General features: G+C 50.2%; 1 protein-coding gene across 2 annotated transcripts in view; it reads right to left on the bottom strand.

Moving 5' to 3' along the window:
- Positions 1-26,998, bottom strand: part of RGS3 (regulator of G protein signaling 3) — a 117,898-nt gene extending 90,900 nt beyond the window's left edge. Inside the window, exons 1-6 of one of the 2 annotated variants that reach the window (XM_028511497.2) lie at positions 26,795-26,998; positions 12,960-13,010; positions 10,386-10,444; positions 9,216-9,310; positions 8,143-8,211; positions 568-628 (exon numbers count right to left, since the gene is read on the bottom strand). In XM_028511497.2, the coding sequence (XP_028367298.1) occupies positions 568-628; positions 8,143-8,211; positions 9,216-9,310; positions 10,386-10,444; positions 12,960-13,010; positions 26,795-26,873 (414 nt within the window). In that variant the 5' untranslated portion in view covers positions 26,874-26,998. The remainder of the gene's footprint in view (positions 1-567; positions 629-8,142; positions 8,212-9,215; positions 9,311-10,385; positions 10,445-12,959; positions 13,011-26,794) is intronic. The other variant, XM_028511490.2, reaches the window with a different exon arrangement.
- Positions 26,999-27,682: the final 684 nt, after the last annotated feature.

The following is a 27,682-nucleotide window of genomic DNA, read 5'->3' as shown; positions in this document are numbered from 1 at the left end:
ACCTGCTAAGCCCAGAACACAAGACCTGGTAGATGACAGCAAGATGACCCCTGGAGCTCAGCACCAGCCTGCAAACCAAAGGGCCGCCGGTTCAATTCCCATGCCTGGGTTGTGAGCCAGATCCCCAGTTGAGGGAGTGTGAGAGGCAACCACACACTGATGTTTCTCTCCCTCTCTTTCTCTCTCCCTTCCCCTCTCTCTAAAAATAAATAAATAAAACCTTTAAAAAAAGAAAGATGACCTCTGGGGCAGGCCAAAAGCAGCACGTGGCGCTCCTCCTCCAGGGAGGTGCCGGGAGTGCTCTGAGCTCCGAGGGAGCTGCCAGTGTCCTCAAGGGCAGACACCGGACCCAGAGCCTCCTAACAACTGCTCTCTAATGCAAGCGAAGCAAGAAGGGACCCAAGCCCTTGGTCCCGTAGAGGAAGAATACAGCATTGTCCTTCAGACCACAGGGCACCCGTCTCAGTGGGGCGCCATCTCGAAAACAGAAGCCCACCCAAGGGTTTCCAGAAAAACCAACGCTGGCCCAGGTGGGACGACCCTGCTAGAAGCTTCCCTGGGACTCACCTTGTCCGGAGTCAGGAGAGACTTCACCCCAAAGCTCATACAGCCGATGAGCCCAGTCTGTCTGGGGGAAAACAGAGGCTCGAGTCAGCACCTTTTCGCTGGGCTATATCGGGAAGTCGCTTATCAAAGGTAACGCAGGTTTGCCAAATGCTCTGCGGTTTACATCATCTCATTCTGGAGAAAAGTTATTCCTCCATTTCACAGGTGAAAAAACCGAGGCTCAGAGTTGGTCCCCTTCCCAAGGGGAAGGTCACTGGGCTAATTAGTAGCAGGGTCCCATGGGAAACCTAAGGTGTCTTAGGTCATGGAACAGCACTCCTCCCATCGACCACAGAAGCTCAGGGCCACCTCACAGGCTTTAACTGTTCTGCTGCCAGTACATCCGAAGAGCTGGTCCCCACAGGGAATCTCAGCTCCCGCGTTAGCTGACGATGCTCAACAGAAGACAAAAGTTATGGGACCTCAAGCTCAGGAAGCTCTGCCTCAGGTCCAGGCAGGACCTGGGCATTCCTTGGACAGTTTCAGATCAAAATCCAAACCAACAAAAAGTCACCGAGACCAACCTGACCTGGTGGCCGGCTGGACAAGTAGCCATGAACCTGGGTCAGGCCTCAAAGGATGTCACTGTGGTGACAGCCTGAGTTCAATCAGGTCATTCTTGGCTGAGAGTAATTCAAAGTGTCTTAAAGACTGTCCACCACTGAGTCCCAACAGTCAGGGACTGATTGATATATTTGGCAGCTTTCAGTAGTGATGGCATAGATTAATACCAATGAAATGCAAAAAATAATCTTGCTACTATGAGAGAAAAGGGAATTCACAAGTCTGTAGTTTATGAGAAAGACGCCCACAAAAATATTCACGATGGCTGTATCTGGTAGGCGGGACTGAGGGGGTTTTGTTTTCTTTGGGTTTTCAGTGTTTTCACATTCTCACAGGGACAAACAGCACTTCTGTAATCGGGAAAAAGTAGTGTAAATGTATTGGAAAGCACTATTCTGCCACATCGTTCTCTATCCTAACACTAGAGTTTTTAATTCTTCTATTCTCCTCTCTCCTAGCACATCCTCAACTCAGCCCCCTTCGGAGGCTGCTTTAGTTTTAATCAAAAAACAACATGGGTATTTAGACTGGAGCATGACCCCGATGGTTGACTCCAAGGTCTGGAAGACCCACATACATCTAGCTTGTTCTGCGGAAGGCACAATAGCAGAGCCAAAGCTGGAATGAGCTCCTGGATGGGCAGTGAACTCCCCGAAGATGGGCCTTTCTGGAACCTGGTGTGAGGGGGGCTGCATGAGGCTGGTGGCTGCAGCCAGGGGTGCACCACAGAACCCCCTGGAGAGCCTGTGTTAGTCCTATGCTTCAGAGCCTGCTCCCAGGGCCCCAGACCCAGCAGGCTCCAGGCACACGAGTCTGGAGAAAGCACCTGCCAATGCCTGCCCCAGTAAAAGACCTGTGGTCTAGAAGGCCTCCATAAACACGTATTGCTTGGATTCTCCAGAAAGGGTGGCAACTCACCATTCAACAGTCCTAAGCAAAACAAAGCTGGCTTCTTGAGGATAACCAAGCCAAGTGAGGGTCAGTGATGCAGAATGTTGAAGCCCGATCCTCACACCAGTGAGCCTGCCTTCCAAATGCATGTTCTGTCCCTGGCTGGGTCCCACCAGCTACTCCCACTCCGCTACTCTCCCTGCCCTTGCTCCCTGCCCCCATTTCTCGCAGCCGGGGTTCTACCTGCTCCCCCCACCCACCATACAAGGACATATTAATAATTCACCCAAAGAGGACCACATGATCACCCCAGTAAAGTGACCCTTCCACATCCCCCTTCCCAATCTGCTACCAAAAACAAACGCTCCTCCCTCCTGGCAAGTGGCCGAGCCAGCACTAACAGGGAGAGGCAGCTGCAGGGACCATCACTCGGGCCGACACTGATCTGAGCTGCCGTTCCAGAAGAGCCCTCATCAAGGCTTTGCCAAAGTCCTCATCACTGATTTAATCTTGTTTGTCAACACACGCAAGAGCAAGCCAGCTGGGATCTAGGTGCCCACGCTGCCTTGCTATGTACACTTTTCTCCACACTGGGTATGGCTGTAACTTTCTGAGTCTCCAGGTCCAGTGTTTTAGCTGCAATAAAGGCCATCTCTCCCTGCTCTTTGGTAAGTTCCATTTTCATTCCCCAGTGCTTAGAGAACACTAAATGGTGAATAGACTCCTGCGAGCTTTGCTTCCTGCTAAGGGGCCTCTAGTGATTTTATAATAATGCAGGCAGAGTACATTGTTACAATTAATGTCCATAAGCAGGACCCTTTCTCTAAGTGTTCTTCAACAGGGCACTTCTTAAGCCTGCTTTTGAAAAATCTTTGCAGGAAAAAAAGACTTATTTTATGTGCAACCTGAGCGTACAGCAATATACCGGTCAGCTTATAAAATCAGGAATTAGCACACAGTCTGGAGACGGCCTGAAGTTTTGCTAGACACAAGGCTCAGGGACCAAGCCTTGGTTACTTCTGAAGGCCTTGGTTACCCTGAGCTCAGGGTTCGGTGCATTCAGTGACGGCTTGACAAATGGATGAATCCATCATGCCCACGGTTGGCAGGCACTGGGCAAGGAGCCGCCACATTAAGGAAACAAGACAAACACGCAGGAATTTAAATAGCAATACAGGGGATGTCACTAGACGGGGCGAGATTGACAGATGAGCACTGCAGGCAACAAATGGTGAAAGCTCGAGGAGGTGAGCGGTGGTTTGGAGTGGAGATGCTCAAAGAAGACCTAAAGAGTTACGCCAGAGAGAATGAGAGGAAGCGCATCTCAGGCGGAGGGAACAGCCCATACAAAAGCTCAGGAAACACTCATGGGGAACAGCACTTGGCTCAGTTTACTTTCGAGAATAATAAGGTAGGAGACACACTGCGAAACAGAAGGCATTCTTCTGAGGGAATGCACTTTAATTCCCTCTCTCAGGTACCTTAAAGTATTACTGTTGCAGGGGTACTCCATTTAGTCTCAATTCATTTTTAATTTGATGGGTTCCATGGAACACATTTTTCCCTTCATTTTTTTTTCTTTCCTTAAGCTCAGTCACCATCTCTGGCTACAAGCTTTCTAAGGTTGCAGCACTGTGCCTGGCACCGAGGCCCCGTTTAGGAAAGGAGGTTAAAGGACAGAGTACACTCGGAGGGCCCGGGTCCGGGCGGGACAGAGCCAGCAGACTCTCCGTGAGTGCAGGTACTACCAACATAAAAGATTATGTTCTTCGAGCCGATGTGTGTTGCTGTTGTTTGACTTGATGCATAACATTAAAATCCTCAGCTTGTCCTCTGGCCAGGAGTTCTGAGGATGCTACGGCCATGCGCTTCGGTTTGGTGTGGCCGTGTCATCAAACGCAACTTTGAAACAGCTCAGGTCCTCAGTCAATAACATTAGAGAATTACTGTTAATTTTTAAACATGACAATGTCATTGTGGTTTTTCAAGGCCATCTTTTATAGATATATAGAGATGAGATGACAGGGTATCCGGGATTTGCTTTAAAATTATCCACTGGAAAGGGGAAGGGGGTGGGGACATAGATGAAACAGCACTGGCCATATATTGATAGTTGACAAAGCCACACTGTGAAGATGAGGGTTTATTATACGATATTTTCCACCCTTCCACATGTTTGAAAGTACCTGTAATTTCTTAGAAACTCACAGAACCTGAAAGCGGAAAGCTAACACCTCTAAGGTGTTAGAGGTCAGTGCATTTTACAGATGAGGAAACCGAGGCCCAGAGCAGGGAGGGGACTTGCTGTGGGCTCACAGCAAGTCTGAGCAAGGCCAAAGTCTGCTCTGAGCCAGGTTCTCCTCGGCTCCCGCGTGACCCCCGTGAGGAGCTGGCGCAGCCGTCCCTTCCCCGGAGTTTCTTTGTCTTGTTTCCCTAAACAGGTCACAGCCATCACTGGGAGAGTCGTGAGAATTCATGAAGCAAATGCTTCCCTTTGATATCTATCAGCTGCAAAATGTACCTGTCACATGTCCAGCTGGATGGCATATAAAACCACATTACCCATGCCATGGGAAGTAGTCTGAGGCCCAGGGAGCACATGTTCTGACACAGGAAAAGTATGGTTTGGGAGCCATTTTTCACCGGTGTGAGGACGTCATGCATACTGTAGCGTGGCGACCAGTGCATGAGTTCGGTGCCAGAACACCTGGATTTGCTCCCTGTTTGCACCACACCCTCGCTGTGCTGTCTTGGGCAAACTACTTAACCTCCCCGTGCCTCTGTTTCCTCACCTGTACGAGAGCAACAATAATACCTACTATGTGAGGTGTTATGAGGACTAGATAATGCATGGAATATGCTGAATGTCCATGATCAGCGGACATTACAAGGTGCTTAATACATATCAGCTGTTCTACATCCTCAGGCCAGTTCCTGAGCCCTCACCTTCCTCCTCTCCGAGGAAGGGACGATGACAACCCCTACCTCTCAGGGCTGTTATGAGGGCTAGATGAGGTAGAGCATGCAAAGTGCTTGGCACAGAGAAGAGTTCAATAAATGTTTGTTTCCTTCCTCCAGTAATTGTCTGGCATGTTGATAAATTAAATGTCCATCCTTCAAAGAAGCACAATCCAGATTTGAGAGCAGGGGGCGGGGCAGGAGTTTCCTGCACCCGCTCGTCCGCCTCCTCCAGCTCAGAGGCTCCGGAGTTGGATGATGGATCAGCGCTGCGCCTCCCACCGGCTGAGCCATCCCGTGCTGCTGGCAGCTTTGCTCGGTGGGGCCCTCGGTTCTGCAGGCAGGCCTGCCTGAGCCTGCTCCGTCCCCCGAGCTTTGGGTTGGGACTGTGACCACAAGTTCGCCTATGTTTTGTTAATAAGGAATCTCACTTTCCCAAAATAGGCAACAAGTGGAGACACTCACTGGCTCTGTCACGCTGCTGCGGGGTGCTGACTCACTCAGGGCTGCACTGTCCTTTCCAAAAACCGTGAACTGCATCGCTGCCTTTTCCAGCGGCTCTCTGGGCTTGCTCTTGTCTCCCCGGGGGGGAGTGAGGTTGAGAGTGAGGACAGGGTCACAGTGGGGGGAACCACAGCTCCCAGTTTGGTGTCTGCCTCCAGCACCTGCTCCACTCCTTGCCTCCACCGAGTGGGCGGGCCAGATGTTTCTCTGACACCCTCCCTCAGCTCCTTCAGGGCTTTCCCTTCAAGACCCTTTCCCTGGTCCTTGGCCCTCACTTTTCTCCTGGGCAACCTCACCTGCTCAGAATCTCGTCCGCCGCGTTGGTGGTCACGGCTCTCTCACCCCCTCCATGGGCACAGACCTCTGTCCCCTGAGCTCCAGGTCAGCAAAGGCAGCCCCCTCGGGGCTCTGCCCCGGCTGCTGTCCAGGCACCTCCATCTCACCCTGTCCAGGGCCGGTTCCCTTCTCCTGCAGGACACTCTGGCTTTGCTGGAGACACCGCCCGATGCCCAGGAGTCACCTTTGACTTCTCCCCCTGTTCTCACACTCAAAACACCACTAAGTACTATTGCTTTATCTCCCGTGCCCTGGGTCTCTTTCCCTCCTCTCTGTCCCCAAATCATGTCTCTTACAGGTCTCCCTAAGAATCAACTTGTTCCTCCCCAACCTTCCCAAGACCTACCAGAGTGACACATTCATCACTCCCTTGCTCAACACCCTCCAGGATATCCCCATCGCCAGATTCCCAGACACCAAGCTGGCTGCATGAGGTTCGCCCTGAGAACTCGTGTACATACAGATTCCTAGGCCCTGCCCACGAAGGTTCAGCTATGGCACCTGAGAATCTGTGTTCCTCACAGGTATCCCAGGTGATCTGGGTGCATATCCAGAATTGAGAAGCACTGGCCCGTAGGAGGAAACCTGCATCATCATCATCATCATCATCATCATCATTATCAGACTGGGATTGGGCCAACTTCATTGGATCTCTAGCCAGGTCCTGCTCTGTGCTTGACTCACCAGTGAGCTTGCAGATCCCTCCACTCTCCTGCCCTGCCCTGCCCCTCCCCTCTGGTTCTTCCTTCTGTCCTTGGACTTGGATGTCGGGACACATACGGGGTTGAGAGTGAGGACTCTGGGCCTAAATGCCTGGGTTCCCACCCTGACTCTACGGTTCCGCGGCTGTACGACCATGGGCAAGTTACTTCCTTCTTAGCTCTAGTCTCGTCTTCTGAAAACTTAACACAAAAACACACTCCTTTAGAGTTGTTTTCAGAATTAAATGAGAGGATGCACTGTTAACCCCTGGCTTGTGCTCCACACCCAGCAAACGGTTGCTCCCATTATCCAGGTGATGTTGCCCTCCTGGCCCACACTCCTGGCTCACTCCATCAGTGATCCTCCGGAGAGCAGGATGGAGGTCTCCGATTGGCTGGCCCCATGTGTCCCCAGCACCTACTACAGTGTTGCACACCGGTGCCCAGGAAATGACACCTCAGTGACTGAGGCCTACAGGACCATACACGCCATTCCATGATAGAAAGTAGATACTCTATTAAAAGACAAATCTTTCATTATGAAAGTTAAATAAGGCTCAACTTTAAAAAGCATACTAGCTAAAAATATTTAGCGTACTAAAAAGCATTCGACCTAAAAATACCTTCTGGGCCTAAGCAGGGGAGTTGAGCCGATTGTCATTCACCTGGGCCCATTTTTGCTCACCATTTGCTTCTCCGATTGTTGACAAATGCTACTGGCCAGAGAGCCTCCCAGAGTCCTCAGGAGGCACCAGGTGAACGAGCTCCTGCTGCTCACAGTTGGCCATGGCCGCCAAACACGTACTCCCAGCCTTTTCCTCGCAGCGGCTCCGCGCCCCCACCTGCGCTACACTGAACGCTATTACCAGTGACCCCAGCTGGCCTCCTGTGTCCTGAGCTGCCTGCAAGATCAGCCTTCTGGAGTCCCCTACATGCAACCTCTGCACCTCCTACACTGGCCTCCTCACGGCAGCCCGGGCCCACCACACACCATCCTGCCTCCTTGCCTTTGCTCATGCTGTGCCCCGCCTGGACTACCCTTTCCAGCCTTCGCTCCTCGTCTTATTCGGGACCCCTGCACCAAGTTCAAAACCCCCCTTTCTGCATGAAGCCCTCCTTGATCACCTCAGCCCACAATGAACTCTCCCTCTTCCCACATTTACTGTTCTATTACTCATTTCATTCTTTTAGTCACTGAGCCAATATTCACTGAACTTCTGTGTGCCAGCCATTGCTACAGTGGTGACTAAGAGAGAAATGGGCCCATTTTTCACGGAGCTCCAACTCCTGTGGACTGAGCCTGTGGTGCCATTATTGCAATTTGTCTCCACCCGGTGCCTGGTGTCCCTTCCAGAAGGCAGGTCCCTTGAGGGCAGAATGCAGGCTGGCTGGCATCCCTGGTGGCCAACACAGCGTTTTGCTGATTCCGAGAGCACAGAGATGCTCTTTCATAACATGAGAGCTCCACCACTCACTGCTACTCCTTCACCTACTGACTGAGCTCCGGCTGTCCCCCGGCCACCTGGCTGCCACCCCCAGGTCCAGAGCAGGATCTGTCCTCCAGCCCAGCAGTTCCCCTCACCTGGAGTCACCTGCCCGGTTCCACACAGTGAGCACGAGGCGCTTCTGTTCATCTTCCTCTTGGACAGGACTGTAAAAGCAGACCAGACGGTCAGAGTGCGCACAGGGCTGAGCCCCAGGCCAGACCCGTGGAGTCGGACATAACTGCGAAATCTGGACATGACCTACACACCCAACCACAAGGAGCTGGTTAAAGAAGCTGAAGCACAGATAGTGTGGGAGGTGAGGATTAACATGCATAGGAGAGTTTATATTATGTTGTTAAGGACAAAAGGGAGGTTACCACACAATATTACAGAACAATTCCATTTTTATAAACACACACACAGAGACATACACACCCACACAGATTCAAAGATCTGAAAAGAAATAAACCAAGACATATCAGTGAGTAGTAGGGCTGGGGGAATCTTCTCTTTTCTCCTTTTTGCTTCTCTGTAATTTTTATTTCTCTACAAGAAGCAAAATGACCCGGTGAGGTTTGAAAAATAACAAAATGTTATTAATTTGCACTGATAGGGAAATTTAAAATGTCCATTCCCTTCCCACTGGCCCCAGAGTGGGTCAGGGATGGAGGAAAGAAATAGTAATAATAACAACAACAGCAACAACAACAACACACTCCGTATTACTGTCTTGTTTACACCTCGGCTCTCTCAGATTGGAACTATTATTAGCCCCATTTTTACAAATAAGGAAGCCAGGGCTCAGAGAGGTTGGCGAGTTTTAAATGGAGGGAGGGAGGCAAAATGTCCCTAACTTGGAAAATTCCTCCTGCTAAAGAAGAAAGCTGGGCCCGAGGCACAGTGGGAAACTGCCCGCCGCTCAGGGGCTGCCAGCCTCGGGCTGGGCACTGGAGGTGTGAGAACCGGCCAAGGGAGACCTTATCACCGTGGACCTCACGGCCGGGCCAGGTGCCAGGGATGCAAGGACACAGTGAATGAGAAAACAAAGACATCCTTTAGAAGTCACTGTTTTTCTGCTGAGATCTAGTTCTAGATTTGGCAAGCAGAGCTTTTCCAGATAAACACTCCCTTCCTTCTCCTGGCGAGGGCCCGGCTGCCAGACTCTTACAAGAAAAAGTGCTCTTGGAAGACTGGGTTCCTGCAGCCTGGAACGGTCTGGGTCTTCTGATGGCGTCGCCGGTGATCTTCAGGGATCAAAGAAATCTTGAGTTGGAGAAAAGTAAGCGTTAGATGATTACCTGTGGCTATGGAGCCACCTAAGCCTGGAGGCTGACTCTGCACATCTCCAGTCGAAAGCTTCCCCCGTGTCCTCCACACCAGCCTCTGCGGAGGACAGGGCGGAGTCCTCAGTCAGATGCTGGGGAAGAATGAGGAGCCCAGGCTGCAGGCATGGGAATCAGACACCAGCACAGGGCCTCGCAGTGGGAGGTACCAGAAAGGCAACCATGGGCCCAGCCAGAGATGGGGCCCAACTTGACCATCTCTGGTCTTCCTCCAAGCAGAGGGATCGCCCCCAAAGCACAGGCCTCCTCTCTTCTGAGTTCCCAGCAGCTATGAGTGCCCCCTCCACAAGAGGCTCCAGCTTACTCTGCCACGGCCCCCATCCCATGCTCTCACCCTCGTGCGTTCATCCCCTGCCTCAGGCTCCCACCCCGCTCCAGACCAAGTCCTTGTGCCCAGGGACCTCGGACCGGCCTGGGGGCTTCCAGAAGGGTGCAGAGAAGTACATCCATCCCTGCCGCTGGCATCGAGGCTGCCATACAGTGGGAGGTGCCTGGCCTTTGGCTCTGGCTAGGAGCAGCTTCCCCACCCCATGGGGCCTCTGTCTTCCCTGCGAGGGCCCCACTCAGACGGAGCTACCAGCCCTCAGAGACACTTCCTCCACTCTGTCACTCAAACCTGGCCACGCTGCCTCTCGTCTCGGGGAAGAGAGGGGTGAAGATGTTGCTTTTCATGAGAGGGCCTGGGGTCATCCGTGGATTCCTACCATCCACATGCTCACAGTGCTCACCTATGAGGATGGCCATGATCACCTGGAAGATTCCCACCCTTGTGGGAAGCCCTAGGGACTAAGCCAGGCTAAGGGGAAGGGTCTATCCTAGCTCAGGGCCTCACCCCTGGGCAAAATAAAGGCCTACTGACCGAACGATGAGGAGGTCACTGCTACCTCAAGTGGCCCCAGGCCCACAGAGGTACTGGGACCTTGGGACTCAGCCCAGTAAGGGCCTCTCACCTCCCCCCACCTCCACCCATACCCACCCCCACCTCCATTACATACCTTCACGTAGGGATCACAGGTGCCAGGCTTTTTGCTCATCAGGCCTTTGCCTTCCATGACTAAACAGAGAATTAAAATGTCAAGGTCGGTGAGTGGGAAAGATTGTTACCGGGCCCTTAACCTGCACGAACACCATTGGAAACTAATCCCTCTCTGGTCCAGTCCCCTCCCACCAGCTCGCGCATTCAGGCAGCACCTCACCCAGGCGCTAGGGGGCGCACTCAGTCCCGATTCTTGCAGCTGGAAGGGAACGTAGGATTTATTGAGTCCAACCCCTCACTTATGTGGAAGACAAGGCTATGAGGGGGGGCCAGAGACAGTAAGAGACTTGTCCGAAGTCCCAGAGCAGTGAGATGACAGGTCCCTGTCTCTCGGCTCCGCAGGCCGGTGTTTCCTCCGCCACGCAAGACTGCCTGCCGGGAATGGGGGCTGGGCCGGAGAGCTCGCCCCGCACAGCGGCTTGTGCTGTGGCCGACAGAGAGTACGGCACACCAGGTAAAACGTGGCTCCCGAGGTAGACGGACTGGAGCGTGGATCCCAGCCCGACCACGTACTAGCCACGTGAGCCAGAACAAGAAGTCTCTTCTCTCTACGAATGAACTTGCCATTTTTTAAATGGGTTTGTGATAGTAATATCTGCTCCACAGCGCAGCTGTGCTGATTAAATGAGATCTTGTGTCCAACGTGGTCAATAGAATGCCCGGCAAATCGGAAACTACTCAACAAACATGTGTTAAAGAAAAGAATAAGGCAGGCAGGCAAGGCGTAGGTGGGGGCTCAGGCCTGCTCACGAAAGCAGGTGCAGCCTATTTGCCTGAGGTCTGCAGAAATCGGCAGACAGGACAGAGGCTGAGCCTCTTTTCTATTTTCCATTTTCCTCTGTGTTCAGCTTTGATGAAGCCCTGGGGCTTGGCTCAGATGAGAGTCCCGTAGTCTGGGGCATGAGGCCTGGGAAGCCAAAGGAGGCGGGGGGTGGGCAGGCTGGACGGGATGAAGGCCTGAGACTGGGGAGAAGCCAAAGCAAACTGTGCAGGACAAATGGAGTGGTGGAGGCCAACACGCCTTTTGCAAAAACTGTTTGCACAGCTGGAGTCAGGCTCTGGCGGGCAAAGAACCCCGCTCTGCTGGTCCTTGGGAACTTCACCTTGGGTCCCCCCAAGGCCAAGACCCCAGGCCCCAGGCGCCTGCTAGTCTATGCTGCCTGGTATCCTAGTGACTGTCCCCTGGAGGGTGTGGTCCCTGAGGGCAGGATCCAGGCCAGATGAGCCCTGGCTCTCCCTGGCTCTCAGGGGATGCACTCCCATGCCGGACAGATCAAGGTGACACAGTGTCGTCAGGGCTATGATGAGGACACAGAGGAGAAAGCAACAAAGTCAGCCCAGGCAGACTGGTCGGGGGTGATCCCTGGGAGGGAAAACATGAGGGTAAATGAGCCTTCTTCCTGAGTGTTAATGATGATGAAGGCAGGCATAGGTCTTGCAAAATCAAAGAGAGAGTTGTTTTTCAAAAGGAGTTCAAAAAGAAGGCAGGCTGTTCCGGGCAGCAGGAACAGAGGGTGCAAAGGCACAGAAGCATTGGCAAGCATGATGCGTTCGAGAGGGTTGCATGTCACTGAATAGAACAGGGGGTGGATGGTGCCTCTGGCAGCAAGAGTCAGGGAAGCTGGAGAGACAGGCAGGGCCTGCTGGGCCAAACAGAAGAGCCCAGGCAGAGGGGACCGTACCAGCAGCTTGATAACTCACTTGTGTGCTGGATGGAAGGAAGAACCAACGGGTAAACGGACAGGTAAAGTGTACAGTCCTTTGGGAGGCACAGAGGACCGTCATCACCTGGCCCTGGCTCACTCCTCTACCTCACCCCACGTGCCTCAGTCACGTTAAACAGTTCTTCAGATGGATCATGTTCTCTGTGGCCCCTTTGTACTTGCCACCCCTCCTCCTGCGTGGAATGCCTGGCCTTCCTGCTCCCTTCTGCCTGGCTCGGGCCTGCTCCTCTTTCAGGATAAAGTGTGGGCATCACCCCCTTTGCCAGGTCTTCCCTGGCATCCTATCAGCACCACCTAGACAGGGAGAGGCACTTCCCTATGGTGTCCCCGCCCCCTAGCCCACAGCCAATGCTCAATTGTTATTTTTGGAATGCACAATTTCCTACCTTATTTAATAAACACTGAAACAAAGCTTGCATGGTGGGCACTGCCCCAGGTGTTGTATTAATCCTAACTCCTTTAATCCTCATCACAGCCAATAAGATGGGGACTGCTATTACTGCCCTCTGACATACGAGAAAACTGAACTTGCTGAAGGTCGCTCAGCAGTAAAGCAGCAGAGAGGGAGGACCAGGGAGTGCTTCCAGGAGAAAAGCCCCCTGTGTGGACTCTATCACATCAAGGGAGGGACCAGGGGAGGGTCTCTAGAAAGAATGCCAAGTAAATGCCTACTTTTTTTCAATGGACACATGGAAGAACACTGTACAAAGATGAAAAAAGAAGCCTTGGCCCAGGGTAACACCACCTCCAGGCAGGAGGCCGAGGGGCCCACCCCTTCCCTGGTGGGCCTGGCATGCAGCCATACTCACTGTGGAGCAGTAGAATCCGGTCCTGGGCATCAATCGACAGCTTCAGCTGACCTAAGGAAATAACAACAGAAAAATAACTCTCTCTCATCTCCTTGTTGGGGGAAAAGTGGAGTCACGGTGATGGGCATGCTCTTTCGTTCATGTGAAGCTCTTCAAAGATCCACATGTTCTCTGGGTAGGAAGGGAGCTCAGAAGCCACCTAGTACAGCCTCCTCACCGTGTCAGGGGTCCCTTCTGCAATACTCCGACAGTGGTGCTCTGGCTTAGACTTATACCCCTCTGGGGATGGGAAGCTCATTACTTTACAAGGGAGCCCAAAACAAAACATCAGGTCATCCTCATAGACACCCAGCAGCCCTCCAGCACGGACAGAGGAGAGGACCACGCTCCTCATCCCCAATGGCATGTTGACAATCTTCTCTCAGTGCAAAAGACTCTTCCTGCAACCTTAAGAACCTGCTGAACTCAATCCACCCAGTGGATACGCACTGGGGAGGCAAAGAGCGCTGGCAGGACCTCCCAGCCTTCAGCAGCCCTAGGCATCAACCGGAAAACCTTTGCATCTGCTCCACCCATGACAACCCCGTCTAGCAATCATCGGCTTCTGCTTGATCACCTCCAGTGGTGAGAAGCTCACGTCCTGAAATGAGAGCCCTTTCGCTTTTGAGATAGCTCTGATTGTTCAATGCTCCATCTTTATTGAGCCAAGAGTGGCCTCTCAGTAACGTTCATTGACTGGACCTCGCTCTGCAGTGTGGGATCCCTGCTCTAGACCAGAGTTTAAAATCCTTCCACCGTTCCTCATGGCACAGTGAGACATCCCTCATCACTCCGCTGTTCATCTCTGGGCATGTCCTGTGGAACTGGGGTGGTGACTGGGGCTTGTGCTTTGATGCTGGCTGGAGGAAGGCCAGGCAGGGTTTGGAGAACAGAAAGGAGGGAAGCTCCATGTCTTCCACCTCTGCAGCAGCCCACCAACCTCTGTGAGCCAGCAACCACTCGCTCCTCACTCTTCGGAGTATTTAAGCTACGAGCCCTGCCAATCCAGACTCCGACAAACCCTGCTTCCTATCTCCACCGGTCAGAAATCCCTGCTGCTCTCCTACCCAGGACGCTGATCTCAGAAGCCCATGAGGCCTGTTCTATCTAGTTCCAGTGCCAACTGATCTCCTCTTTCAGAGCCACAATGTCCACGGCTGCGACAAGGAGCTAATTACAGGGGTTGTCACACTCTCTGAGCTGTGTGGGGATCAGATAACACTGGAGGGTGAGGAGGTCCTTGGATGAAAGGCGCCAGGAGAATCCACGGTATTATTAGCTCAAGGACTGGGCAATCACCACTCTGGGACTCCCTAATGCAGACAAACCTCCTATAAAAACTGTGCCTGATCCCGTGTGGGGCGGGAGAGGGAGGCTGGAAACAAACAGGGCCGAGCATTCACCAGTTGGATCTCAGCTACCCAAAGGCACCTATGTTTATAACACGAAACATTTTTTTTCTGAAATCTTCCAGCACAGCGGGTCACTAATTCCAATCGACAAAAATGTGCCAGCACCTGCACCAAGCCCTGAGCGAGGAAGGGCAGATCTGAACAGCCTGCTGCCTGCTCCCAGGTGCTCACAACGCAGGGGATGGACAGGGGCACAGGCAGGGCCACGGGTGGAACCGAACAGGAGGATGGGCCTGGGGTGAAGACCGACTCAGAACTCAGGTGAGTCTGCCTCTGCCCGCACAGCTCCCCTCCAGACCCTGCCAAGCAGGTCTCTTCAGGGACAGCCAGGGTGCCCTACACCCCGTCACAGCAGAGAAACCAAACCCAGAAGCCCAGGCTCAGTGCAGACCACAGTGCAGGACAGCCCCAACACAGGACACACCCTGCCCCAGCCCATCCTAGGGCTCGTAGATGAGGGCGAGATGGAGAATATGACCTTCCCTTCAGCCGTGCCTGTCCTCTCTGCCTCCCCCCTCACCCATTCCATCAAATGTCTGAGGCCCCTGAGGTCATCTTGCCCATCCTCCTCATTTGGTAGCTGAACAGTCATGACCAGTGATGGGAGGTGACTGGCCTTGGGCCCAGAGTGACCAGAGTAGGCGGAGCCAGAACTTGGACTGGAATTCTGCCGCAGCTCCAGCACCGTTTCTTGGGCACCGACCGGCCCTTCTTCCAGGACACTCACAGCCATCTAATGGCACCACTGCACCTGCCAATGCGACCCTGCGGTTCAGGGCCAGAGAGAGCCATCAGGCATGGGACCACATGCCACAGCTTTGCTCAAGAAAGCAAGAGAAAGCCAAAGAGAGGGCAGGCTCCAAGAAATGTCTCCAAGTCTAGAAAAATAAGTCACTAGAAGGGGCCTTCAGCTGATCTAGGCACCAGCTAATTAAGCCCCTCACAAGCCCTCCAAATTTCTAGTGTTGGCAACACCTCCACTTTCTCGCTAGGCCAAGGGTGTGTGGCCTATGAGCATGCCCAGGAATGTTCAGGCTAAAAGGCCAGAAGTCATCCTCGTCAGCATGTTCAGGGGCCCTGGGAAGAGTATGCCCCCAATTCTCATGGTGCTGCAATTGGGCACCAACTCTGTCTGCCAAGGGTGGCAGTGACGGGAACCCAGAGAGGCTGCAGGAGTGGACCAGAGCCCTGCAGCACGGAGGCGGAGGAAGAACAGGCAGGGCCCCAGATAGCAGGAAAAATACTGGATGAGAGTGAGCTTCAAAAGGTGCTGAGGAGGCAATGAACCCAAATTCTGCTGGGCACAGCACCTGGGGAGCCCAGACTCACTGAGCACCGAGGGAAGGAGGGGATGGAAGCCGGCTAAGGAAATTCAATGCAGCAGATGGCCCTCAGAGTAGAAGACCTAAAGAAGATGCATTCTGACTCTCAGGACACAGTCGGGAAGAGGCACACTTTAGAACAGGTCCTAGAGAGAGGCCCTGCCACCCCAGGGTGTGCAGAGGGACTTGTCTGGCTAGCATAAAGTCATCTCAAAACCCTATTCACCCCAAACACAATTCCCATTTAAGAACTGTCATGTAGTGCCCTGGATGGTGTGGCTCAGTGGATTGAGCTCCAGCCTGCAAACCAAAGGGTCGCAGGTTGGATTCCCAGGCAGGGCACATGCCTGGGTTGTGGGCCAGGTTCCCAGTAAGGGGTGCTCGTGAGGCAACCACACATTGATGTTTCCCTCTCTTTCTCCCTCCCTTCCTGTCTCTAAAAATAAATAAAATCTTAAAAAAAAAACAACTGCCCTTGTTGAAAGCCACAGGAAGGAGGATAATTTGGGGGGATAATTTCAGGATGAATATACAAAGGAGGCTGGGTCTGTGTGGAACTGGCCAGCCCCTCCTTCCCTGCATTTGTGGAGACAAGTCTCCACCTTGAGCTGTGTTTGCAGGAAGGAGGGAGGGAGCCTAGCCAGCTGCCAGGCACCCCTCTCTCCGTGGGCCCGGCCAACCCAACAGCAGCCTGATGAAGGAAGGCTCAGAAAGGGCCGTGCGTGCATATTTATCGACTGCACATCCTGCCCTCTGAAGGAGAGACGGTAGGTCAGTAGGTCAGCTGCGGCGGTGTCGGGCACTGGGAGCCACGTGGCTTCTGGGATGTAGCCCTGGAGAATTTCAAGTGTCTGTTGTTTTGAAGAGCAGGAATCTTGAGTTCCACTAGAGGAGCCTCCCTGGCTTTTGATGGTGCCCGCCAGCAGAAAGGGGCCTGCAGAGCCAAAGCGAGCAGGCGGCTGCTGTGGTGGGCTAGAAATCACGGTGGGTCAGTTCAACCACTTGCATCTGACTCTCTGCTTTCTTCGAGACCTGATAGTGCTGTGGCTTCCCCAGCTGTTGCTCCTTTTGGGGACAGATTGCTCTAACTATCCCAGGCCAGCTAGCATCTTGACTGCAACCCCCATGAGCAATCCTGAGCAAAATCCACCCAGCTAAGAGGTCCCCAAATTCCTGAATCACAGAAAGAGTGAGATAATAAATGTATGGGTTTTTTAAAGCCAATAGACCGTGGGATGATTTGTTAGGAAGCAAGAGATAACTAATATAAACCCACATTGCCTCCATGGTTGGGCAACACCATGCTGATCTCAATTCTGAGGCAATTTTTCAATTTTAGAATTTGTTAAGAAAAGATAGTTTTAGAAGACTTCCTGTTTTGGGTTTTCTTAATAATAAAGAATTTTGATGTATAACCCATGACAACGGACGACAGTGTGGTGACGGCCAGAGGGAAGTGGGAGTGGGGGCTGGAAGGAGGGGACAAAGAGAGAAAATGGGAACATCTGCAATGGGGTCAGAAATAAAAAATGTTTAAGCAATAATAAAATAATAAAGAAGTTTGATAGATTCAAACCATACTAGTTGTTACCACTATGACTGCAAAATCTGAAATTGTTCTGTATTAACCCAAGGACGGCCCAGCAGATTCATGAAAATGCTTCACCTGTAGAACAAAAGGTGTTCTTTCTTTTTCTTTTTAAAGAACAGTGGGTTTTTTAAAGATTTTATTTATTTATTTTTAGAGAGAGGGGAAGGAAGGGAGAAACAGAGGGAGAGAAACATTGATGTGCAAGAGATTTGTCGATCCGATCAGCTGCCTCTCACATGCCCCGAACTGGGGACCTGGCCCACAACCCAGGCATGTGCCCTGCCTGGGAATAGAACTGGCGACTTTTTGGTCTGCAGGCTGGCATCCAATCCACTGAGCCACATCAGCCAGAGCCAAACAGTTTTCTTTTATATAGATTTGTGTGCAATACTATAATTATAAAAATTCACATTACTCTGCCTTTCACAATTTTCCTTCGATTTTAATTTTTAATCACATATATAAAGTCATGTAATTTTAATTCCAAATTGTCAGTTTTACCACATTTTATAAATTACTCAGCATCCTTATTACTTTTATTAGACTTTTTTCCAGTCTAATGTTATTTTATAATGATGAGCATCTGTTATGTGCTTGTAGATAGATTTAAGTCACACAATGATGTCAATAATTCCTTCATTATGTTTCATATTTGTGGCATTTTTTTCACTGTCAAATAAAGTTTCCCAGAGGAACAAGTTTAATATGGAAAACACAAGAAAGGAAGCATAAGACTTCTGGTCAAGATGGCAGGTGTAAGCAGACATAGCTCACCTCTGCACAAACACATCAAAATTACAACTAAAATATAGAACAGCCATCACTCAGAACTGTCAGAAAACAAGTCGAATGGAAGTCTGACACCTACAGAATTAAAGAAACCACATCCACCCACACTGCTAGGAGGGGCATAGACACCAAACGGGCTGTGGTCCCACACCCACGTGTGGTGGATAAAAATTCAGGAGGGATATCTCAGGAGTAAGGAGTCCTGCCCCACACCAGACCCCAAAGCCCAGGGTTCCAGTGCCAGGAAGATAAGTCCCCACAACCTGTGGCTGCAAAAACCAGAGGGGATTGAGTCAGTGGAAAAAACTGCTGGAACCACAAGCAGTTCCTCTTAAAGAACCCACACACGGATTCACCTACTCGGACTTACTCCCTCTGACTTCCAGCACCGGGGTAGCAGCTTGAAAGGCACCAGTGGTATACAGGGAGGGACTGAAGTGTCTGGCATCAAGACGAGCAGAGGCCATTGTTCCTTTACTAAACCCTCCCTCCAAAGAGCCAGTAAACTGGTACCATATTTGAGACTCCATCAACCTGGCTAACCCTGTTTGACTTGCCTTGGAGATCCCCGGAGACTCTTCCCACCCAACTTACTGGCCCACCCCAGCTGCTTTTCCATATCAATGGCTGATCTTGGCTCATGCTTCATAATTACCTAAATCCTCTCAAACAAGCAACAGCTGGCTTCAGTGAGCCCCAGGCCAAGCACTAGTAGCAGCCAGCCTAGATTCTCAGCTTGGCTTCTCCTGGGAATCTCTAAGCCCAGCACAAGTAGCAGCAATCTCAGATTGCTTTATAGCTCAGGCAGGGTTCCCAAGGAAAAACACAGGTGGGCGCTGACCTTGGCCTATACCACCTGGGAAACCCCAGGGCCAGCACACCCAGTGGATGGCTACAGACCACATCGGAGCACCACCACCCTGCCCCTACACAGCTCATCCTCCACAGAGGGTGGAGATTGGTGGTCAGTGGTCATAGCTAGTCCATGCAGCTTACTGGCCTGGGCAAATTCCTCCCATTGACTGCTAACAGCAACCAAGGCTCATGTACAAGAGGAAGGTACACCCAGACAAAGGGTATACCTCAAGTACCCAGCTTGGGTGATAGGGAAGGCTGTGCTACTGGACCCTACAGAACACCTACTACATTAAAGCACACTACCATGACATAGAGTCAAAGCAGCTCTACCTAATACACAGAAACAAACAGAGGGAGGCTTCCAAAATGAAGAGAAAGAAAAACATGACCCAAATGAAAGAACAAGTCAAAACTCCAGAAAAAGAGCTAAATGAAATGGAGATAAGTGATCTATCAAATGCAGAGTTCAAAACACTGTTTATAAGGATGATCAAAGAACTTGGTGAGGACCTCAATAGCATAAAAAAGATCCAGTCAGAAATGAAAGATACACTAATGGAAAAAAAGAACAATTTACAGGGAAATAACAGTAGAGTGGACAAAGCTGAGAATCAAATCAATGATATGGAACATAAGGAAGCAAAAAACAACCAATCAGAACAAGAAGAAAAAAGAATCCAAAAAAATGAGGGTAGTGTAAGCAGACTCTGGAACAACTTCAAGAGGTCCAACATTTGCATAATAGGGGTGCCAGTGTTGGGAGCCATCCTGCCTAGTTTCAGGGACTGTAGCCTTTTGTCCCACAGCTAGAGCTGAATGAAAAGGCCTTGGGGACATGAGTCACTAAGGAGACAGAACATTTCCTCCTGGCAGGAGAGCAGCCCCTGCCTCACTCACTTCCCCTGCTTGGCTTGGGCAGATGACTGGTTAGCCAGTGACGAGTAAGACCCCAAGGAAGAGGCAACCTAAGACAGGCACAATCTCAATGGGCCATCAGGGAAGGACTTAGAGGTCTTCAGAGAAGGGGCAGAAAGAACCTCACCTCTTGGCTTCGTCATAGCCTGAGTCCTCAGTCGTTCTGTAAAGTCTCCTAGTCTCTTGGCTGCTTTGCTCTCCCAGCCTGACTCAGCCTGGGAACTCTGCCAGAGGCAGCTACAACCTTGTACTGGAACAGTCGGCTCCCAGGGGGGTGAAAGTGGCCAGAGTAAGAATATACATTGTATCCTTTGAAGCTTGCTCTGCTTTGTTTTGTATAGCTCTGTTGATATAAACTGGATGTTTAAGTTCAAGGCATAAGGAGTAAACTCCTTATCTCATGAAACTCATCTTAAAGACCCTCTGGCATCAGCATGACTAACAGACCCTGACCTATGACAAAACTCTGTGTTCCTTCAATTGTCATCTATAGATAATACCTGTTTTTGTAAGACTATAGCCATTTGGCATTGATTGATGAGCTATCCATGTATACACCTACACGTACCATTCCCAATAAAAGCTGTTTGGGAGAAGAGCTCAGGGCATTCTCTCCTAGAGGGGATCACCACCCGCTTTCGTGCCAGAACAACAAGATTATGTCCAGGATCATTTATTTCTCATCCATGGAGGACGGGAGGAGCTCTGCTGGATGGAGTTCCTCCCACATGCCAGAAGGAGAAGAGAAAGAGCAAGAAATTGGAAATCTAATAAAAAATATAGTGAGAGAAAACTTCCCTAATTTGGTGAAGGAAATAGACATGCAAGTCCAGGAAGCACAGAGAGTCCAAACAAGATGGATGCAAAGAGGCCCACTCCAAGACACATCATAATTATGCCAAAGGTAAAAGATAAAGAGAGAATCTGAAAAGCAGCAAGAGAAGTTAGTTACCTACAGGGGAGTTCCCATAAGACTGTCAGCTGATTTCTCACAAGAAACTTTGCAGGGTGGAAGGGATTGGCAAGAAATATTCAGTCATGAAAATCAGGGACCTACAGCCAAGATTGCTCTACCCAGCAGAGTTATCATTTAAAATCAGAGGGCAGATAAAGAGCTTCCCAGACAAGAAAAAAATGAAAGAAGTTTATCATCACCAAACCATTATTATATGAAATATTAAAGGGACTTATCTGAGAAAAAGAAGATCAAAACTATGAAGAATAAAATGGCAACAAATACAAATCTATCAACAATTGAGTCTAAAAAACAAACTAAGCAAACAAGAACAGAGACAGAATCTTGGATACAGATAGTGTTTTGATGGTTGCCAGATGGGAGGGGGTGGTGGGAAATGGGTAAAGAGGTGAGGGGATAAGAAGTACAAACAGATAGTTGCAGAATACCCATGGGGATGTAAGGTACAGTATAGGAAGTGGCATAGCCAAAGATCTTATACCATGACCCATGGACATGAACAATCATGGGGGGGTTGCCTAAGGAAGTGGGTGTGCTAGGTAGAGGGGAGCAAAGCGGGGGGAATCAGGACAACTGCAAAAGCATAATCAACAAAATACAATTTTTAAAAAGAGGAAGCATGGAACTATGAGCAAAGCATGAATTTTGGAATTAGACCTGGTTTGAATCCAGTCCCACTACTGATGATTCTTAATCACTACATCTTTATTTTCTCATCTGTACAATGGAAAGAAAATAATACAGTTCTAATAGGTTTGTTGTAAAACTGAAAATTAGTATATGTGATGCACCTGGCAAATAGAAGGCACTCCCACTGAAATGATGGAAGGAAGGAAGGAAAGGAGGAAGAAGAGACAAAGAGAAAAACAACTCAGAAATACCAGAAAACATATGAAGGGTACTTCTATTTTTGGAATGACAGATCCACTGAGGACATCTGGAAAAACTAGACAAAATATTTAAGAGCAGCTTCCTGGACATGCAACAAGATAGGTAAGAACAACAAAGCAAGGTCTGGGGGAATGGTGGTCTGTGGAATTAAGCTGAATGATTTCCTGAACTAATTTTCTCCTGAGAGTGTTTTCGAATTCCAGAGAAGTGACTAAAAGGCTGAGAAGCTGATCGGTTTCTCTCTGCCTCTTGGGACTCGGGGAATGGCACGGAGTCGGAGACTGGCGCCTGCACCGGGGCAGGTCCGTCTGAGCCCCAGCCTTTTAAATGGAACCCTGAAGGGCTGCTCCTTAGGAAGGGAGTTAACCATGATGAGGCGCAGTTTCTCAAGGGGCTGCAGCTCAACTTCAAACAATCTCGATCCTTAACATTCAATTAAGATTATTCCAGATTGCTAGTGAGCTCAAGCACCTGACAGAAGTAAATAAAGATCTTTTTGAAGGAAGATAGCATCCCAGGTCTGCAGTAAGAAGAAAAATACCAACTCTGTACCTACCATTTTTAATAGGCACAGCATACCAAAAAATGCAAAGAAACAGAAAGATTGAAAGAAATAGGATGGAAAAAGATCTGCCAAGCAATTATGAACCAAACAAAGGCGGGTGGCCATGTGAATGTCAGTAAAAGTAGAATTGATCTCCACTGGAAGTAAAAAAGATGACTTCATAACCATAAAAGAAGACTTCATAATAATAAAAGCCTCAATTTACCAGAAAGATATTTCTAAATGTGTGTGCTCTTAATATTTTTCCAAAATATATAAAGAAAAAACTGACAGAACTGCAATGAAAAACAGACAAATTTACAAATATAATAAGAATTTTAACATGCTTCTCTTGGTGACTGATAGAACAAAAATGGGGGAAAATCAGCAAGGTAGTAGAATATTTGAACAACATAACTAGCAAACTTGACCTCAATATGACATCTGCAAAGAACCCTGCACCCAGCCACTGCAGATCCCTTCAAGTGTACATGACTATGTGAATATGACTGTGAAAATTAAAAAAATATTTTGAACTGGATGATAAAAAAAAAAAAGCTACATATCAAACATGAGACTTCTGGATAAGGGACTTGTATCTAGAATATATAAAGAACTCTTAAAATTCGACAATAAGAAGACAAGTAGCCCAATTTAAAAATGGGCAAAGGATCTCAATAAACTTTTCTCCGAAGAAGATATACAAATAACTCATAAGCACGTGAAAACTGTTCAATATCACTGATCATCAGGGAATGCAAATCAAAATCACAAGGAGATACCACTTCACACCCCCAGGATGGCTGGAATCAAAGTTAGATAATAGTAAGTGCTGGTGAAATTGTGGAGAACTCAAAACCCTCATACGCTGCTGATGGGAATGTAAAGTGGTACATTTCCTCAAACAGTTAAACTTCCTGTTACTATTTGATCTAGAAATTCTACTCCTCGGCATGTACCCGAGAGAATTGAAAACATTTGTCCACACAAGATTTTTCCACGAATGTTCATAGCAGAGCACTATTCACAACAGCCAAAAGACAGAAACAATCCAAGTGTTCATCAGCTAATGAATGAATAAACGAAATGTGGTTTATCCATAGAATGGAATGTTATTCAAACATAAAAAAATGAATAAACCGCTGACACAAGCTACAACATGACTGAACCTTAAAAACATTACGCCGAGTGAAAGAAGCCAGTCCCAAAAAACCCACATGTGATTCCATTAGTATGGATCCCGAGTGTCCAGAACAGGCACATATGTAGGCACAAAGAGGAGACTAGTGATTGGCTAGGACTGGCCGAGAGGGGGACCGGACACAAGGGGTAATAAGCTGAACAGTACAGTGTTTCCTTTTGAAAAGATAAAAACATTCTAAACCTGACTGTGGTAATGGCTACACAACTCTGTCACTATACCAAAACCATTTCATTGTACACTTTAAATAAGTTCATTGTACACATGTAAGCTATATCTCTATAAAGCTATTGGGGTTTTAGCACTTATGTACACCTATGATGACTTCTTCAAATTACATTATTTCTCATAAGTAAAAATCCCTCTGGAGTAGATGGGTTCTAACCCCAGTTTATAAGTACCTCCCTCCACCACCACCAAAGCCACGTCACCTCCTTAGAAGGCAGTGTATGGCCACCTACTGTTACTTGAACATGCCCCTTTTTGGGGGACAAGGGTTTGTACTCATGTGTGTCCACACGCACAATATATATATATAAACCACAACTTACACCCTCGAGTACTCTCCCTGAAAAGAATTCTGGTCCAAACAATTCGTCTCTGTAGTGCCAGAGAGGCTGGAGATTTGGCTCCCTCTAAATGTGTGTGCTCAGGAGACTCACAGCTACGCAGTAGCCTCATCTGGTTCTTCCAGGGCAAAGCCCGTTGCTGAAGGCCAGGAGCTACCTCCACGCCAGATAAAGACCAATGAACCGAAGAAAACTCAGCAAAGACCTTCCTGCTAAGGGAGTCTATGCTGGTGACCAGAACTGACTCCGAATCCATAGCTTCCAAACCTGGCTGATCACCAAAATACTTCTGTGGCTTCTTAAATTAACGATTCTCAGGCTTTGCCCTAGACCTATTAAACAGAGATTTCTGGGAGAAGATCCTAAGAATCTGTGTTGTATTTTTTTTGGGGGGGGGGTTTAAAAGATTTTATATATTTCTTTTTAGAGATGGGAGGGGAGAAAGAAAGAGGGAGAGAAACATCAATGTGTGGTTGTCTCTCCAGCGCCCCCTACTGGGGACCTGGCCCCAAACCCAGGCATGTGCCCCAACTGGGAATCAAACCTGAGACCCTTCGGTTTGCAGGCCGGAGCTCAATCCGCTGAGCCACACCAGCCAGAGCTGTGTTGTTTTAGTTGTTGTTTTTTAAAACAGGCTCCCCAGGTATGGTACTTCTGATAGTTGGCCAGATCAGGAGCCACTATAAGAATCTTCATTCATGAGCAGACAAACAAAGATCACTCGACATATAAAGAAAGTCAAGCCTCCTGGGAAAACATGGCTTTTGTCAAGGAAACAGAGTTAATTCAGGAAACGGGAGAGAACTTCTCCAGTGTCAGTCAGTGTCCTTGGAGAGATTTGAGAGGAGACTGCACACAGAAGAGCAGGAGGCTCCCCACCCCACCAAGTTCCTGCCTGCCCGCTGCGCGCAGGATCAAGCTACAGCCTTCCCTGATCCTCTTCCCACCCGGCCCTGAGGCCTTGGCTGGATAGGGCACCCCTCCTGCTGGGCAAGACCCTCTCCAAATGCCTAGATCCGGTGGGAGCTTAATTCAATAGAAGCTTGCAGACTGATGCAAGTAAATAGTCACATCATACCAGTTAGGAAAGGAAATGAGTTGCAGAACTGTATTTACAATATGATCTCAATTTTGTTAAAATTAGACACAACATTCCCCGTGCACACACAGAAATAAGTCTGGAAGGATGTAACCCAAACTGTTAACAATGGTCTTTTCTAGGGAGTCAGATTACAGGTGATTTCTTTTCACTAAGGTTTCAATAATAAATACATCTCACCATGATAATACAGAAGAAAAAACAATGGAACATGTTTTAATCAGGACACAGCTACGGTAACAGAACCTTGCAGCCCTCTGACACTCTTTTGACCACTCCAGCGCCACCAACTCTGATCATTCTGGACACCTCCCCTGTCTGGTACAGGCCCACATCCCAGAGGGGTTAACAGCGATTGCCTCCAAGTGTCGGAAGAACTAAGTGAAACAATGCAGGTAAAGCATCTGGCACAAGGCATGACACATGGCAAGTGCTCAGCAAATGGTGGCTAGTAAATTATTCTCGTTATCCCCTACCAGCTGGACCAGTGAAGAAGTCCAGCATGCCAGACCACAGGCCACTTCCAGGGGCCAAGACATGCTTTTCCTTCCCCTCCTCTGCCCGTAGAGCAAAACGCAGGTTGAGCGGAGCAGAGGACTGACACAGGCAGCCTGAGAGCAGGAGAGCCGGAACCCAGGAAGGGCCTGACTCCTCCGGGGCTCTGTCTTTGACTTCTGAGCAAAGTCCAGTCTTGTGGCCATAACTGCCCCAACCCTCTTAAAGAAAATAGTGTAAGAGTTGAAAAAAATTATACCGGACAGATTGACTCAGAAAGCTTGAACTCCAGTACCAACTCTGACACTGGCTCACCAGAAGACCTTCTTCTCTCTGGATCTCAAGACTTCACAGTGGAAATACAACAGACCCCCCCCCCCACACACACACACCCCGCCCCCACAGGTAGTTGCAGAGCCAGTGAGAAAACCAAAGGAAAGTTGTGAAGGGCTGCATTCTAGGACAGGACTGGTGTCTTTACTATAGCTGCTTGGAAGGCTAGGTTTGTCTAGGCCATGGGGCGGCTGCTGCTCAGCTTTGTGTGTTGGGGGGAGGGGTGCGGGGGGCGCTGGGGAGCAGGAGCCTACTGCCCATTCCTTTCTGGCTCAAGTCCCGGGGACAGCACTGTGAACCTCGGGAGAGCCTGGTCGCTCCTGGAGGAGACGATTCTCCCGCCTGTGCTGTGGGTCAGCCCTCCACCAGAGCAGTCACCCTGCAGCTTCCCAGGTGAGCCCACAAGGAGCCAGCGCCACCTGGGCTGACCCGGCAGCTGCCCTGTCTTTGTGCCAAAGGAAAGGAAATGTAGTAACAAGGCCTTGATTAAACCCTGAGCTGCTTGCTAATGGGAAACTCATCTGAAAGATTAACTGGGGCGGGATTATTCCAGCCAAGTGAGGCAGAACCAAATGCATTTGGCACCGGTGGCCAGGCAGCAGGTGGTGCCCAGCAGCTTGCTCAGCCTGAGCTCAGCCTGAGCCTGTTCCTGGGGCAACCCTAGGGGGAAGGGGCCAGAGAAGCTGCCCAAAACGTTAGGATCGGCTGCTCCCAGCCTCACCTAGCACCATGTGGGCACCCGGTCTGGGCCCTGAGAACAGGGTGCAGCAGCCCTGGCAGCTAGCCGCAGCGGGCACTTACCAAAGGTGGTGAGGTAGAAGGACAAGCCGGGATGGACGCGCCGGCTCGCGAGGGAGACGCGGTGCCGGGAGTGCGCCATGGTCTCCCCGCTGCGAGCCGGTTGGAGAGCCTGTAACCCGAGGCGTCTGTGTTGCTCCTCGGTAACCGAGGCAGCAGGTTGTGGCTCAGAGGCGGGAGCCGGAGGCCGGCTTCAGCGTGCGTTTGAACGGGCTGGCGCGCCAGGCCCTGATTGGCCCGTGCGGGTTTGAATGGAGAGGTTTCCACCTGACCGAGCAGATGCCAGTCCCAAGGCAGCAAAGCGCTGGCGCCCCAACTGCGAGTGCAGCCACCGAGGCCTGGGTGGCAGTTGTCCCCAGAAGCCTGCAGAACGGGCAACCACGCCAGGGCTCTCAGTTCTAGGACCGCTCCAGACTCAAGGGCCACCCCCAGGAGAGGCGTGGCCCCTGGGCTACCCACCCGACCACACTTGGCCTGCTCGTCCAGTTCCCCCAGGCCAGCAATTAGCCAGGTTTATAACATGCTTTGAAGCTCAGACCTGTAATCACTGGGTCTGAGCAAGGGCAAAGGAGCACCCTCCTGGCCCAGGGGGCTTTGAAAAAGTGTCCTCCACACTTGGATGGGCCCACCCACCGGGCTGCAGCCCCATCCCAAACCCTGCCCTCTCCATCTCCCTCTCCAGCCTCCTCTTGGATGAACACAGTCTGGCGCAGGTCCAGACGGAGCAGCCTGCTCCAGCCAGCCTTATGGTCCCCCATGAGCAGGCTGGTGCCAGGGGACAGGAAGACAGGCTCCCAGCATCTGCGGGGACAGAAATGAACAGCACACAGAGCGAGTAAATGCTTCACTCTCCAGAGCCTGGTGAAAGGAGGCAGAGCTGGAAGGAAGGCC

The sequence above is a fragment of the Phyllostomus discolor genome, chromosome 3, assembly GCF_004126475.2.
Source record: "Phyllostomus discolor isolate MPI-MPIP mPhyDis1 chromosome 3, mPhyDis1.pri.v3, whole genome shotgun sequence".
Taxonomy (NCBI): domain Eukaryota; kingdom Metazoa; phylum Chordata; class Mammalia; order Chiroptera; family Phyllostomidae; genus Phyllostomus; species Phyllostomus discolor.
Note: the sequence above shows the minus strand (reverse complement) of the source record. Positions and strands in the feature narration are given on the sequence as shown.